Consider the following 14,201-nt stretch of genomic DNA (forward strand, 5'->3'; position numbering starts at 1 on the left):
TCCTCCCAAATACAGGAGGCCCAGGGATTTAGGCCAGAACAGTTTTAGAAGGGCACTGTCTTTCTCACCAGCTTTATCTGGGAATCACATCTGATGCCCGTCCACCAAAGCTTGTTGGTCCCCCTCTGGGGATGCCCACTCTCTCTTTCCATCCCCACAGAGGCTGCCCAGCTAAGGTTCCTGTCCCCCACCGTCCCCCTACTTTTCTCGCTTCTTCCATGTCGCACACCCCCCAGCCCCGTCCATTTCCAGAAGTAGCCTGAGGGATCTTTTTAGAAAGTTCGTCATCACTACCCCAGCCTCCAGCCCCCAAACACACACTGATTCAATTTAATCCCATTGAACACGCCAGGCACCGACCGAGGGAACCAGCAGTGAACTGAGAACGTAGTATTGTCCCCCCTGAACTCAGCACGTAGGAGGGAGTCAGAGACAGGAAGCTGCCGACAGCTGTTCAGTGTCCTGTTTTCCCATGGAGTTGGGCATGAAGTCTGACCCCTCATGGGGGGCTTGTCTAACTTGGCCCCAGGACCTCAGCATTCAGCCCCTCCCCACGTAGCCACGGCAGGCAGGCCCCTGCTGGCCCCTAACACACCAGGGTCATCCTCATCGGCCACTCCTGCACCCCGTGATGCCCCTGGGGAGCCCCTCTGTCACTTTCCTGGTGAATTCCTTCTCCTGTTTCCAGGTAAACTCTGATATCGGCCTCGGGGAGTCTTCCTGAAGAATTGTGAGGCTGGGAAGAAAGCCATCTGGACCCCTTTTCCTCTAAGAATCACACTGACCTCATCTCGACCGATGGTCTTTTAGCCACGAGACGGTGGAAACATTTTAGACACTCGTAGGGGCTAGGGCTGGGGAGGGAGAGGAAGGAGGGAGGTGTGGGGAAGGCAGGGCACTCTGGAGCTGGTGTGGGTGGTGAGCCAGCATCCCCATCACTGATTCCACTTCTATTGAGCACCTTCTGCATGCTGGACACGCCATGGAACGGTCCCTGCCGTCTGCATGCCAATGGGCTAGTGGGGGGAGACAGACTTACAGACAAACCACACCACATCCCCATCCCCATCAGACCCTGGCCCTGAACTCACCAACTGGACTTGGAGGTTGCAGTTGCATTTTTGTTTTTCTCCCACAGGACCTTGTTAGCTGTCTCTGATACAAAGGAAGCAGAAACAGACATGGTATGCAATAGAGTCAGCACACTTCACGGACTGAATTACTGAATATGTATAAGGCATCACTTCTATGTGGTAAAATTCACTCTTTACCTTGCACAGCTTTACGAGTTTTGACAAACACATACAATTGTGAGACCACGCCCACAATCGTCCCCTCAACCCAAAACATCCCCCCAGCTGCCCCTCTGTGGCCGACCTCGCCCCCATCTCACCTGAGCCCCTGGCAACCTCACGTCTGCTTGCTTTCTCTGTAATTCTGCCTTTCTGAGATGTCATAGAAATGGAATCTTATAGCAATTATATTAAAAATTCATTACTAATGTAACTGCTTGCCTCAGTTCTACACTTGTTCCTCCCCTTTTTTTCTGCCACATTTTCTTGGATCCCTTCTGTATCAAACAATGATATAACATCATCTTTAGAGAGACTACAAAGACGGGCTTTCCTTAGTGTCACAACTTGTTACTGGAAACACCACCCCTGGCAGGCAGTGCTTCTTGCCTAAAGCACCAGCTCTTTGATCTCCCTACACCAGCCCCCCAGGGCCTTGGCCTTGGCGGTGCTGGTCCAGCTCAGCTGGGTCCTTCTCCTCCCTGCTCCCACCTCCCTACAGCTGCTGTGGGCGACAGTGCCTGTAGGACCACCAGGTATGAGGGGTGATGCCTAAGCGGGGACAGAGACCACCCGCCCCACCCCCATCCCATGAAAGGCTGGGCTGCTTCTTCCTCCCAGGAGAACCCAGGCACCTTGGAAGGAGCCTGTACATGTAAGAGGCTTAAGCCTAAGCATCTTCAAAGTAAGTCTGTCCCCGCCTTTGAATTTCCCTTAGGACGGCAGATGCAAAGATGGCGCATCAGGCCCTTTAGTCCCTGGGGGACTTCCTGCTCCCAGAAAAGGATACAGGACACAAGGTAAATTGGGAGATTCTGAACTAGGGTCTTTCGTTATAAAGGGATGGTGGAAGAGAAAGACGAACCTAAGTGCCTGAACACATTTTCTGAATTACCTGTATTTGGCCGTTTCCTCTTTGCAAAGTGGATGATGGCTAGTTACAGAGATTGCTTAAAATATGTTTTATCTATTCAGCCTTCCTCACTTTTAATTGAGTTCCCTTGCATTTGTAGGGATGGTCTGGGCTTGTCTCCACTGATAAGCTTGTGACAGCCTATTTCTCAAATGGCAGAGACTGTTACCACTCACACTTCCGGCACCTTCGCAAGAGGACGCTTTCCTTGTGTGACCAGATGTGTTCTCCACCACCTGTCAAACCCCACACTGATAAGCTGATTGTCTGTCACTGATACCAAGGAATTTAACGAAAATACATTAAATTCTTTGAGCTTCCTGGACAGCCTTCATTTTGAGAGGAGGACAACCGCCAGCCCACCCGTGTGGGCTGGCTGGAAGGCCGAGATAGGAATGCAAGCAAGTATTAAATGTTCATTTCATTGCTTGAGGATCTTATCATGGCACTGAAATAAGTTTGAGCCCCAGAGCCAGAAGGCTTTTGGGCCAATCACAAGTTACTTCTTGTGATCCTGGAGTCCCGAGCCAGGGCTTTTTCAGAACTCCTTTCCTACATGACTCCCCTGCTATCCAGCGTCACCCACTTCCCTTTGATCTCCCTCTTGGACCTCCTGGCACAGGTGAGCAGAAAAGCTCCAGTGGGAAGACAGCTCTTAGATTTCCCTGGCTTAGCAGATACAGCCTCTGCCTTAGAAAAGTAGTCACTAGGCCTATCACACACTGGGAAAAACAAAACCAAGACTCCACCTCCCATGTCTTTGCTCACGGGATGTTAAATCTCTTTAGGAAATAGCTATTCCCAAGTCCTGAAGTTCAGAACGGCCAGGAAAACGGGCACTTCAGGTCTCTGAAAGTCAATGTCATGGCCAGGTACTGGGAATGTTATGGTTGATCTCGCCTCTCAAGGGGATAAACACAGAGATGTAACTTCTCAGGTGAGTAGCATTTCAGATCACTGGGGCAGAAGGGATGAAGCTGCCCACCTTGAATGGAGTCCACGGGGAACAGAGGAGATTCCAACACAGATTAGTAAGGGCACTATTGCCAGCTCCAAAAAGACCACAAGAAACCACTGGGTTTACGCAACAGCATATAAACTTCCTTGCCAGATGCTCTAGAAACATCCTCATCTACACTTGCAGGGTCTACCCAGACTGCAGCTCTGCCTTACAGGATCATGGAATTAGAGGGAATACTCCCTAAGTAATTTTCTTGGTCCCATAAGAACAGAGAAAAACCAACTCTTTTTGGCCCAGGAATGCGTGTCCTAGAATGTTTTGGCTCCTTGCCTTTTTAAAACAGTCTTTGAATACTTCTTTCCATTTCAAGAAAACTAGCCTGTGGCTAAGTCCGGATGAGGCAGGAGATACTTGTGCTGTCATTTCCCACGTGATGAGTATTGCACTGAGCAGGTACACGGCTGTGGCTGCTTCGAGAGACGAGTGTCCAGTCTCTTGACCTCCAATAAAGGTTTGGAACAAATTTTACCTTTGCAGGTGAGCTCCTGGAGGGCAGAGGCCATGGAGATCAGCTCCCAGCAAGTGGCAGAGACAGCAACCCAGGGATGGGTTGTGTGGGAGTTTGGGGGGGAAGGTTTCTAGATTGTTCTCCCAGAATCAACTGGTAGCCGATGAGTGTTAGGGCCAGGCTTCAACTGGAGCAAGAACTCAGTGTACCAGTTAGCGAGCACTCACCTCCGGCTCCAAGCCCAGCTGGACTTCCGACGGTCTGGGGAGATCACGCGTCTCAACGGCAAGGGCCTCGGGCCTCTGAAATCTCAGAGCCCCAAACACGCCAGAGGTCAAAGTTCCAGTCGCAGGACAGCCAGCCTCTCGATGGCACAGGACAGGAGAGGACCCCTGGGCCCAGATCGTGCCCCTTGGTTGTTAACACTTCATCAGGAAGTTTGTTTCTCCCTCTTATACGCGGCTTTGAAGGCTGTCCTAGTTGCCACGTGCTCTTATCTTCCTCCCCCAGGAATATCCTTCCGAAAACAGTGGAAGCTGATGGGAAGCACGATCCCATTTGCAGAATCCTGGTCCGCAGCCCTCAGGTGCCCCAAACCCGACGGCTGTCTCCCTCTGACATATTCCCTTCACGCTGCAGCTCCTTCCTCCCTCTGGGGCCACCTCTCCGCTCACACATCACCTGCTCAGGGAAACCTTGGAGCCCCCCGGGTAAGACTGTTTCTCTAGTACATCCTCCCCTGGCATCTCCTGCTCTGCCTTTGTAACATTTATCTCAATTTGCGGTCACGTAACTGCAACTATTGGTCTGGCTCTGGGTGGCATGACAGCCCCTGAGGGCAGGCCCTTGGCCACGCGGCTCGCCCCTGTGCAGGGGCACCTGGCGGGAACAGAGGAGGTGAAGCAGAAGAATTTGTGCTAACAACTAGCCGGTGGAGCGTGGGGCACTGATGGGCAGGCCAGGCCCGAGGACCAGGAATGAGGGGGGCACAGCCAGCTTTGAGCACGCTCTGTGCCTCTCTCTCAGCCAGGTCCTCGACACAGCATGTGGCCAGTGGGGTCACGAGAAGCGCCAGAGCTCGGGCTGACCCTCCCTCCATCCTCCCACTGCAGGAAGAGAATGGAGAGGTGGCCATGACATGAGTTTATACCAGTGGCTTCAAGTAGGGCAAGTGCTATCCATACCTTATGGACTGTCCCAGGCTCACCTCCCTCCTGCCTGTCCCCCACCTCCCGGCCCCCAAAGGGCACAGAGCAGCAGAGGGGCTGGCACCCAGGGATGGCTCACCCTGTGTGCTAACGAGGTGGGGACAGACAGTGGCCTGTGGAACTGGTTTTCTGATCAGTGGCACACACGGCAGCACATCCCACAAGAGCGAGCCCGGGGACCACTGCCTCTTCAGAGACGCCCTCTGCTCCAGACCGTGAGGGGAGCATGGCAGCTGCCCCTGTACCTGAAGGCATGGGAAATCCCTTATGACTGTAAACTTGACCTTCTCCATCCACTTACAGAGGATAAATAACCAGTACCCTAATATTACTCCGCAAGAGAAGGCCTGCACCCTCTGTGAACTGACTTTTCTTATTACATTCATTGAAATCAAGGCTCAAAACACCACAGGAGAAAAACATCATATATGACAGCAAGTCACCCCCTCCTTGTCCATGGCTTCTCATTTGGAGGAGAAAAGCTAAGAGAGTTTGGCATCAACCAAAGTGCAAATATTCAAAAAGTTCTTAATCACCACAAATTGCTATTCTTATTCACTGCGATTCTTTTCTCTGAAGATGGTCCGTGATGCTTTGAAAAAGCAGGTCCCTCCTTCCCTCCCTCCCTCCTTCCTGCCTGGCAAAGAAATGAAGAAGGAGCCACCCTCGGGCTGTTCTTTAGTGAGCAGCTCTCAGGCACAACTTGAAGGGCTACTGGAAAGATACAGCAACTTCCGCAAATATTAACTGTGCGTAAGGATTCCTGACACTTGGAGGAAAGTAACTCTGCTTTCGAGCAGTGAGGCTATTTAACAATATTTTTCATTTTTTTTTTTCCAGATTTAAATTCTGGAGAACGGTTTCTCTTTCTGGTGACCTGACTTTTTTGTGATGCTAACCCAACGTGGGGCTTTCTACTGACGCATCTTCCTCCACGCGTTTCAAATTTTGTACCAGTGCACCTCCCCATCTTCAACGCTTAAAGAGAGATGCCTTGTGCATCTCTTTTGCAAACACATCCACTTGTCTCTCTCTGAATGGGGAAGAGTCTGCCTTTCCAGCAACGGAGAAGGAGCAAAACCAAACTGATGAATCTCAAATTCCCACAGAAGAGTCAGTTTTGGGAGAGATAACCCTTAGGAAAAAAGCCTCATGATTTTCAAATACAGGGGTACCAAATGAGTATAGTTAAAGAAAGGACGTTTTGAATTCAGTCATTCAGCAGGAGATCCACAGAAGGGAGACACTCCTAGAAAGGCACGGGGTAGCCTTAGGTGCCACAGCTCTAGCTGTCTGTAATTCCACAGTGAAAAGCGTGTGCGAATGCCACTTGCAGGGAACAAGGGTGAAGTCACAACCCTGAACCCCTTCAGGTCAGTCAACTGCCTTTCTGTCCCTCCCACCACTTTACATGTAACTGGTTCTACTGGATTCCCAAATAAAGAAGGCTTCTGAAGGTATCAGCCTGGCCAATTCCAACATGACCCTGCTAACTCCCTGGCACTATCATAGGACCGATTTGAAATATGATGCTGTAGAAATTTACAGTAAGGAACTGGTAGATTTGTTTCAACTTGGAAATAACTCTGTATGTGCAAAATTTTAAATGTGAGCCTCACAGAATCATTTTCTACCTACTATATTAGCATCAGAAAAAGCACTCGAAACCAAAGGTAAAGGTCAACAGTCAGGTCCTCCTCTTGCCTGTGGAAAGAGTCCTGTCATCAAAGGAGGGCTATACAGGCTCAATTTGTCAAGAATGATTCACCTTAGATGGTCTTTCTTTAATTAGTTTTTCCAAGACATGAATGACCTATCATGATTACGTAAATAACATTTGATTTTGCCATGGAGTTATTTTACCTAAATTTCCTTACTCCTTTCCAGGAACAAAGTTCAAACTGAACCACTGCTGCAGTGTGTAGGATATGGGAGGACAGGGTCTCCTGGGGCAGAAACGTTCAACTCCGGACTCATGAAACCTCCAGGCACCATTCTAAGCATTTGTAAAAGACAGTGAATGTAAAAACCTCTTTCCAACACAACCCTTTGGAAGCAAGAGGTCACTGAATATTCTCTCTTGCATCAGGCTTGAATCGTTACCTGCGTTTTCTCTGAGGGGATGCGGCTTGCCTGTGGTGGGTGCAGAATGAGTACAAACCAGCCACATTACGATGCCACACTGCTCTCCGTCTCCAAGAACAAGCTGGAGGAAACAGTGGGGCAGGCGTGGGACTACGTGCTGGGGGATGTGTCCGGGGGGGGGGGAAATCCCATCTGTAAAAGTTGAACCCAGAACACCAATGTGGCTCAGCTCTGAGGCTGGGGACTGCACGCCCGCAGCAGCTACACTTTGAGTTCACGGATGCTCTAGGCCGTGAAAGCTTCTGTTCAGACTCGTGAAAGAGTCTGCCCAGAGCTCTGAGTGGGTAGCTGGGGGCCAGGTTGAGCAGAACTAGCTCTTTCTGCAAACAAATATAAAAAGAAGCACCCTGGGGCCTGGATACCCTGTTCATGAATCTTCAGAGCATCTCTACATTGTGGGCCAGGAATCTTCTAGATGTCCATCATTAAGGAGCCAGCGTGACTTGGTTACCCCCTACTCACATGCCTTGGTTAATTATCGGGCTGAATTTGAATCTTTCTGGTTCAGAAACAGCAAGGTCTCGGTGTGAGCCACACAAGTCTGGTGCACATATTTCAGTGTGTAAGCAAGACCCAGGAGGACATGCTAAAGCTTCCTGAATAAAGAATTCTGTTGACGCTCCTTAGATTTCTCCAGCTGACTACAAAAGCATGTATAAATTGGTGGTACCTCACTCTGAACCACCTTTAGTGGTCAGCTTGGCATTCCTTTGTTATCTGATGCACTTGAAAGTTATAAGATACATACTTGCTAATTTTCTTTTACTCCTTTGAATTCGTCCAAATTAATGCAGCTTCAGTTTTGTCATCCTGCCTCTGTCATCTACTCTTCATCCCAGAAAGGGATCCCATTCCTCGTTTAGAGGAGATTTTTTATTGGCTTGCCAACACTCCCTCAAGTTTTACTCAGATTAAGGTGCCGTTTGAGTCCGATCAGAAGTTTTCAGTTCGCATCCACACACTGGTGACAGTCCCTCTGCCTGTCACTCTGGGCTGGATCGGAACCGAGAGGTCCCCTTGTGCAACAGTGTGATTCTCAGATGGGGACTGAGGTTCAGAGAGGTGAGATGATGCCCGTGTGTTACAGCCGGATTTACCCAGAGCCGGCCAGTACTTGAACCCCCAACTCAATACTAAGTACCTCAGATGAGGATTGGAATCAAAGAATCTTCCGATTCCTGCGCTTCCTACAAACACACAGATATTTATTCTTGCCAAGTTGTTCTTGTGCCCTGTGTGATTCTAGTGAAAACACCTGCCAGGAGCCTGGCCTCGGATACCGGTCCAAAAGGGCAGGACACAGATTATCTGCTCAGTTGAAGAAAACCATTTCGTTTACTCAGCAAACAAGGGACAATCTTCAGAGCTTTGACTCCTTTTAGATAAATGACCTATGGTTAATTATCTCCCAGCTTTTATCCTTTAATCTCTAGGTTGAAATTCTCTAGTAGTAATTACCCCTAACCTCTCCCTGTGATCACAACTGCACTCAAAAGCAAGTCTTCCTGCAGCAATTTAAAAAAAAAACAAAAAAAACCCTCATTTTTTTTCACGCTAAACTATGATATCTAATTAGTACAATAATTTTCCCCCTTATCGGGATCATTGCATCTTTAAATATACTTTTCAGACTGGAGAGCTCGGTTGTGAAGGCATATTCTCGAAGGTTGAATGCAAGCATGTCTTCTTACCCATTCATTTGTGACTTCATTCATAGCTATAAGGGCATCTTCTACTACAGGAATGCTAAATTATACATTATGTATGTTTCCAAGAACGTTAGATAAATTTTTAAACAGACCAGTAAGAACGATCATGTCACAAACTCAAACCGAGCTACAGGGTAGATTCCATAACTTCATTTAATATTGATAGCAGCTCAATTTAAGTCTTGAAAAAACAAATACCTTTAATAAATCTGGAGTGAATGATTACATATTTTGATATAACTATCATACAGGAGTGTGTACATATATAAATCTATAGGCAGAATTATATACATTTCAATATATACCACATATATATTTTTTCTTCTCACATTTTTCTCTTTAGTAAAACGAAGCAGTTTTACTGTACATAGATGTGTGATGCTACATTAAGTCCTGAGTGATTTAAGGGATCGTTAGTAAACTACAGTAAATTCTAGTCTTTCAGCTAAAGATCCAGTAGATTCAGTAACAAAAATGTGAACAAAGTGTTTAAAAATATGCATTCAGCGAGGCGCTCGTTTTGTGCTTAGCGGAGAAAGCTTGAGAGTGCACGGCTGCCATTTGGGAAAAACTTCTTGAATATTCAAGATTTAACAAATATCCTATTTGAATGGATTTATAGGAGTTGATGTCACCTACATCCAATGCGTCAAGCATGGAAGACTCCAGTCATGACTGGACCGAAAATCCCTTTTGCAGAATATGAAATTCTGTGTAAACATCAGTGCTTAGGGATTATATAAAAAGTTCAGACTCAAATGGGGAAAAAGCAAAATACAATGAAATAACTTAAAATGCTTTTCTTGGGAGCCAGCCACATGGAAGGAATATAAAAAAATAAGAGTGTATTTTGGTGAAACAGGAAACCAGATGAAAGTCATTAGGGAGGTGTGGTCAGCCACCCACCTCGGGAAGCCCCAGGCTGGCTCGGCCCCGGGGGGCCCGGGGTGATGGAGCCACGGGGACGGATTCTGCACACAACAGGGAGAAGGCCACATGCACCCGCGAGGGGCAGGGACAGCCGCCGTCAAGGTCACCGTCAGCCAGCCCGGCCCCCCAGCCCCACGCTCCGCTCAGGCACTAGGAGGAAGCGGTGAGGGGTCCAGGCCCCCGTCTGGGGGGCCGCTCGGACGAGAAGGCACTGCGTGGCGTGGCCCCATCACCGGCCCTACCCCGTCCCGTGGCTGCTGTAGTCGAAGACGCCCTTCTTGAAGAACGGCGAGAACTCGCAGACGGTGTGTTTGGACAGTGTCAGCCCCACCTTGTCGATGTGCAGCGGGGACGTCGCTGACTGGAGCATCACGCTGAAAAAGTCCCTGAGGTACCTCTGGGGAAGAGACAAGAGGCAAAAACACGGTCAAGACACTGTGGGGCGGGGGTAGCGGGGAGGAACGTCCCGTGGAGCGTGGAGGAGCTGCCACTGTCATTAGAAACAGCGCAGGGACCCTCTGCCGCCGCCTTTGCCCCATCAGACCCACCTGGGGAGCAGCCATGGTGCCCGGCGTGCAGGTGACGCTTCCTGGCTCCTAGGACACGGCTTGGACCTGTCTGCACACAACGCCCAGAGGGATGCTGGGCTGTGGCGGCTGGGCTTGGGGTCTGCGTTCCAGCAACAGTGTTGCTAGTTAATAAAGTCATCCCCCCCCCCCCAAATCACTCATTAAAAGGCAACTAAGAGGAGAACAAAAAGGCTAGCGGTCTGCACGATGCTAAACGAGCATTTTTAAAGGGCACAGGCTTCCTCTGCTTTGGATCCTTCTCGTAAACCAAAGGAAAAGCAATACTGGGGACGAGAGGGTCCGTAGCAAGCCCTGATATTTGCAGACCCCTTTACAAATCCTATGATCACCAGTAACAGGAAGCTGTTGCTAAGATTAATTGCTCTGAACCCCGTGTTCGCCCCTCCCCCCCGCACACGTCTGTCACAGCATCGGCCGCCTCTTCTGGCATCAAACATGCAAAGCACGTCTGAGACCAGGACCCAAGATGCTGGGGCTGAAATCAGACATGGGTGCCAGCAGGATGTGTTAAAGGAAAAGAGGACACAAATAGTTCACATATTCCAGGTCAGGCAAACGTTTTCTATAACAGAAAATACGGATGGGAGCAGTTTTAGGCCTGAATCTTTATTACTGTCTCAGTTGGTTTAAAAAGGATAAATCCTGTCACAAATTAAACATAGTAATTAGGGACTCTGAGTAACAAAAAAACTTGTCTATGAAACATGGCCTAGAACAGTGGTCCCCAAGCCAGGGTGATCTGCCCCATAGACATTTCTGATTGCCACAAGGGGGGGGTGTACCTAGCAGGTGGAGGCCGGGGATGCAGCTAACATCCTACAATGCCCAGTACAGCCTCTGTGCAGAGAATTATTTGGTTCCAAATGTCACTAGTGCCACAGATGAGAAACCCTGGCCTGGGGGAAGTCGAATTCAGCTACCTGAACGAACTGCCAACCTCAAATTTACCTGTGAAAGAAGACATTCTGCTTAAGGAAAATGTTAGCTACTTTCTTAAAAACAGTAACAAGGATTACTAATGATTAACATTTGTATAGCAATTTACAGATTCTAAAAATCTTCAAACTACTAATATTTTATGCTTTATGGATGTATAACTGATGCCCAATAACTGCATATCCTTCAAAGGTACTCATCAACCGAGGAGTGCTGACACACGTAGATGCCTGTGAAACTTCACCAAAGCAAGGTGACAAACATTTGTACCACACCCAGAAGTTTCCTAAGTCACCTAATTTTACCTTATCTTCATAAGATAAAATACCTTCATATTCTTCATAAGTTATCGTCATACTCTGCCTAGAATTAGCTCTTTTTATTATTTTTTATTATTATTTTATTATTTTTATTATTATTTTATTACTGTAACACCCATTATCCGGGGAGCAAGGCTAGTAACCAAGAGAGAAGACTTGAAAACAAGGGTTTTTAACTCAGACTCTTTTTCCTTTGTTCAATATTCCTAACTTCCTGGTCTCATGGTAATTGCTCAAGAAGGGCTCTTGAAAGAGAGATCAGGTAGAGGTAAGAAGGTGCCAAAACCAATTGCTAGAAGATGAAGACCTCGCTCCAGTACTTATTTGCATCAGAGAAGCAAAAGGGAACCTGCTTTGACTTCTGTGAGGGAGGAAAGCTGAGAACATTGACCTGGAAGGACCCGAGGTCCAGCAAACACAGTAACTAGGAAATATCGACCAAACCCGACCAGCCAGCGCTCACGATGAAATGCATGTGTGCAGCTAACTGTGCAAGATGGAGAGAGAGGTGATCTGGACAGGGAGCGAGCTCACCGCTGTGTGTGAGCTACACCCCTTCATGGTGAGGAGCGGGAGCACAATCGTCATCTCAGCAGCTCCCGTGCAGCCCGTGTCCCCACGGCCGCGCTCAAGTGCAGACTAAAGCGCAAGACAAGCTTGCCTTCCAGATGAATTCTAACCCGATGCAAGGTGTTTAAATCCGGCAAACGATGTTGTATCAACATCTGTCATCATTAGTTCATGAAGCAGGGGCCCTTTGAAGGGCCAGTAAAGCCTGAAGGGATAATGAAAAGAGAAGTGAAAATAAAAACTAGAAAAAAAAGGCAAAAAGAACATATTGGAGACCCCCTTCCCTGCCCGGGCAGCACCATAAAGAGAGAGCAGGGAAGTAGCTGCAGGTGATGGCTTTTCTCAAAATAAACGCATCAGTACACCTCGATGAAACCACCAGATAGAAGGATCTGAGCCAACTGATTTTAAGCATTATGGAAGAGCTTTTTCCTTGCAAGACAAATCTCCACTCAGCAGAACAGGGCAGCCTTAGCTCCCTTTACCTAGACCGCTCCCTTGGTCAAAGACATGCTGCGATTAGGAAGTGATCTTTGCGGTGACCTCGGGATGCTCTAAAATGTATGGGGTGAGTCGTCTGTGTCCAGAGCCACAGGACACAGGTGGGCTGAGCAAATTCCTTCTGGTGAATGACAAACCCAAAGGGCTAGGGGTGGAGCCGGGGACACCAGACGGAACTAAATTTCCAGAAGGTTCCTGAGGTCACAGACAGCATCTCACTCTTCTCTGTAATTCCCCGTCATCCCGGGCACACTGCCGAGCTGGGGAAAAGTGCTTACAAGCAACCTTGATGACTGATTTTGATGAGTTAATTTTTTAAAAATTGAAGTGTACAAAGAGAAAACAGCAACCATCATGAATGTACAGCCTAATGACTTTTCAAAAAGTGAACGCGCTGGCGTGCTCAGCATTGGAATAAAAATATCACAACATTTTTGGAGCCCAGGCAGCCCTCTGCACACTCTTTCCCTTCAGGGTAACTGCCATCTTGGCTTCTGGCACCATCGATTAGTTCTGCCAGGTTTTGAACTTCATATTGATGGGATCCCACAGGGTGCACTCTTCTGTATCTGGTTTCCACCGCTTAACGAGATGTTTGAGAGATTCGTGCACCTGGCTGGGTGAGCTGTGGTCTGTTCGTTTGAACTGCTGCCTAATATTCCACGTGCCCATGCCCACCCACTGACTGGAGGAGGGGTGTGCAGGGGTGATGAGTTCGATTCTTTTGTCTGCACTTCTTCAGTAATGAAATCTACTTCCATATAATGGTGTCCGGTGAGTCTAGTTTATTGCTATTCCTCCAATAAAGAAGTTTCCCCTTAGGGCTTCAGGCCTCGGTCCAAGATCAGCCATTGTACTAGAAGGCTGCTATTGCATGCAGTCAATATACATTATAAATATATGTAAAATACATACTTAAATACACACATTTATATTAGTAATTTTTGCTGCCTGTGCCCCCAGTGCTTTCCACAGCACCTGCGGCTGAAGGGAGAAAATTAAAGTGCTTCCTGTCAAAGCTCTCCCTCTACTGTTAATCCACAGACACCCCCACCCCCCTGGTGTGTGAAAACAAGTCCAGAAGCCCAGCTGCCTCCCCAGGGCAGTTCGCTTTATAGGGGAGTATTACAAAAACTCAAGGACATGGGGAATTTCAGTGGCTTATCAGGGTCAGAAGGGCAAAGCAGGAGAAGGATCTGTGAAATCCAATATCCAATTTGTTTCTTTCACTCAGCATCTTCTCCATTAAAATCAGAAAGAAAAGCAGGCAAATTTAAATCTCTGTAGCCATTAGGGACCACACAAGGCAGGCAACCCTTCCCCACCCTGGTGGTGGTGGGGGGTCACACCTGAGTCTCTGCTCTGAGAAATACCCTGGGTCAGGGCCGCTGAGAAGGTTCGACAACATTCCAGCCCTGCCTCAGATACTTGGAGGACAAAAGTCAGAGGAAACCCAATCTTCTTTTAGGAAGATTGCAAACTGGGAAGTGGCAGAGCAAGAGGGGGTCTGGAGATGTCTCAGAGTGAGCAATTGAGGGAAAGGGAGGGACCAGGAAATGGAGCACAAAGACATGCAAGGGGCCGGCTGTTAGAGGGTGAGAGAGGATGGGATGGGATC

At 48.2% G+C, this 14,201-nt stretch overlaps 1 protein-coding gene across 2 annotated transcripts in view; it reads right to left on the reverse strand.

Annotated features, from left to right (window-relative positions):
- Positions 1 to 8,893: 8,893 nt before the first annotated feature.
- Positions 8,894 to 14,201, reverse strand: part of KIF16B (kinesin family member 16B) — a 280,446-nt gene continuing 275,138 nt past the window's right edge. For both annotated transcript variants that reach the window (XM_060123762.1, XM_060123761.1), the window contains one exon: positions 8,894 to 10,063. In XM_060123762.1, coding sequence (XP_059979745.1) covers positions 9,905 to 10,063 — 159 coding nt within the window. In that variant the 3' untranslated portion in view covers positions 8,894 to 9,904. The remainder of the gene's footprint in view (positions 10,064 to 14,201) is intronic.

This window comes from Lagenorhynchus albirostris, chromosome 15, assembly GCF_949774975.1.
Source record: "Lagenorhynchus albirostris chromosome 15, mLagAlb1.1, whole genome shotgun sequence".
Lineage (NCBI taxonomy): Eukaryota > Metazoa > Chordata > Mammalia > Artiodactyla > Delphinidae > Lagenorhynchus > Lagenorhynchus albirostris.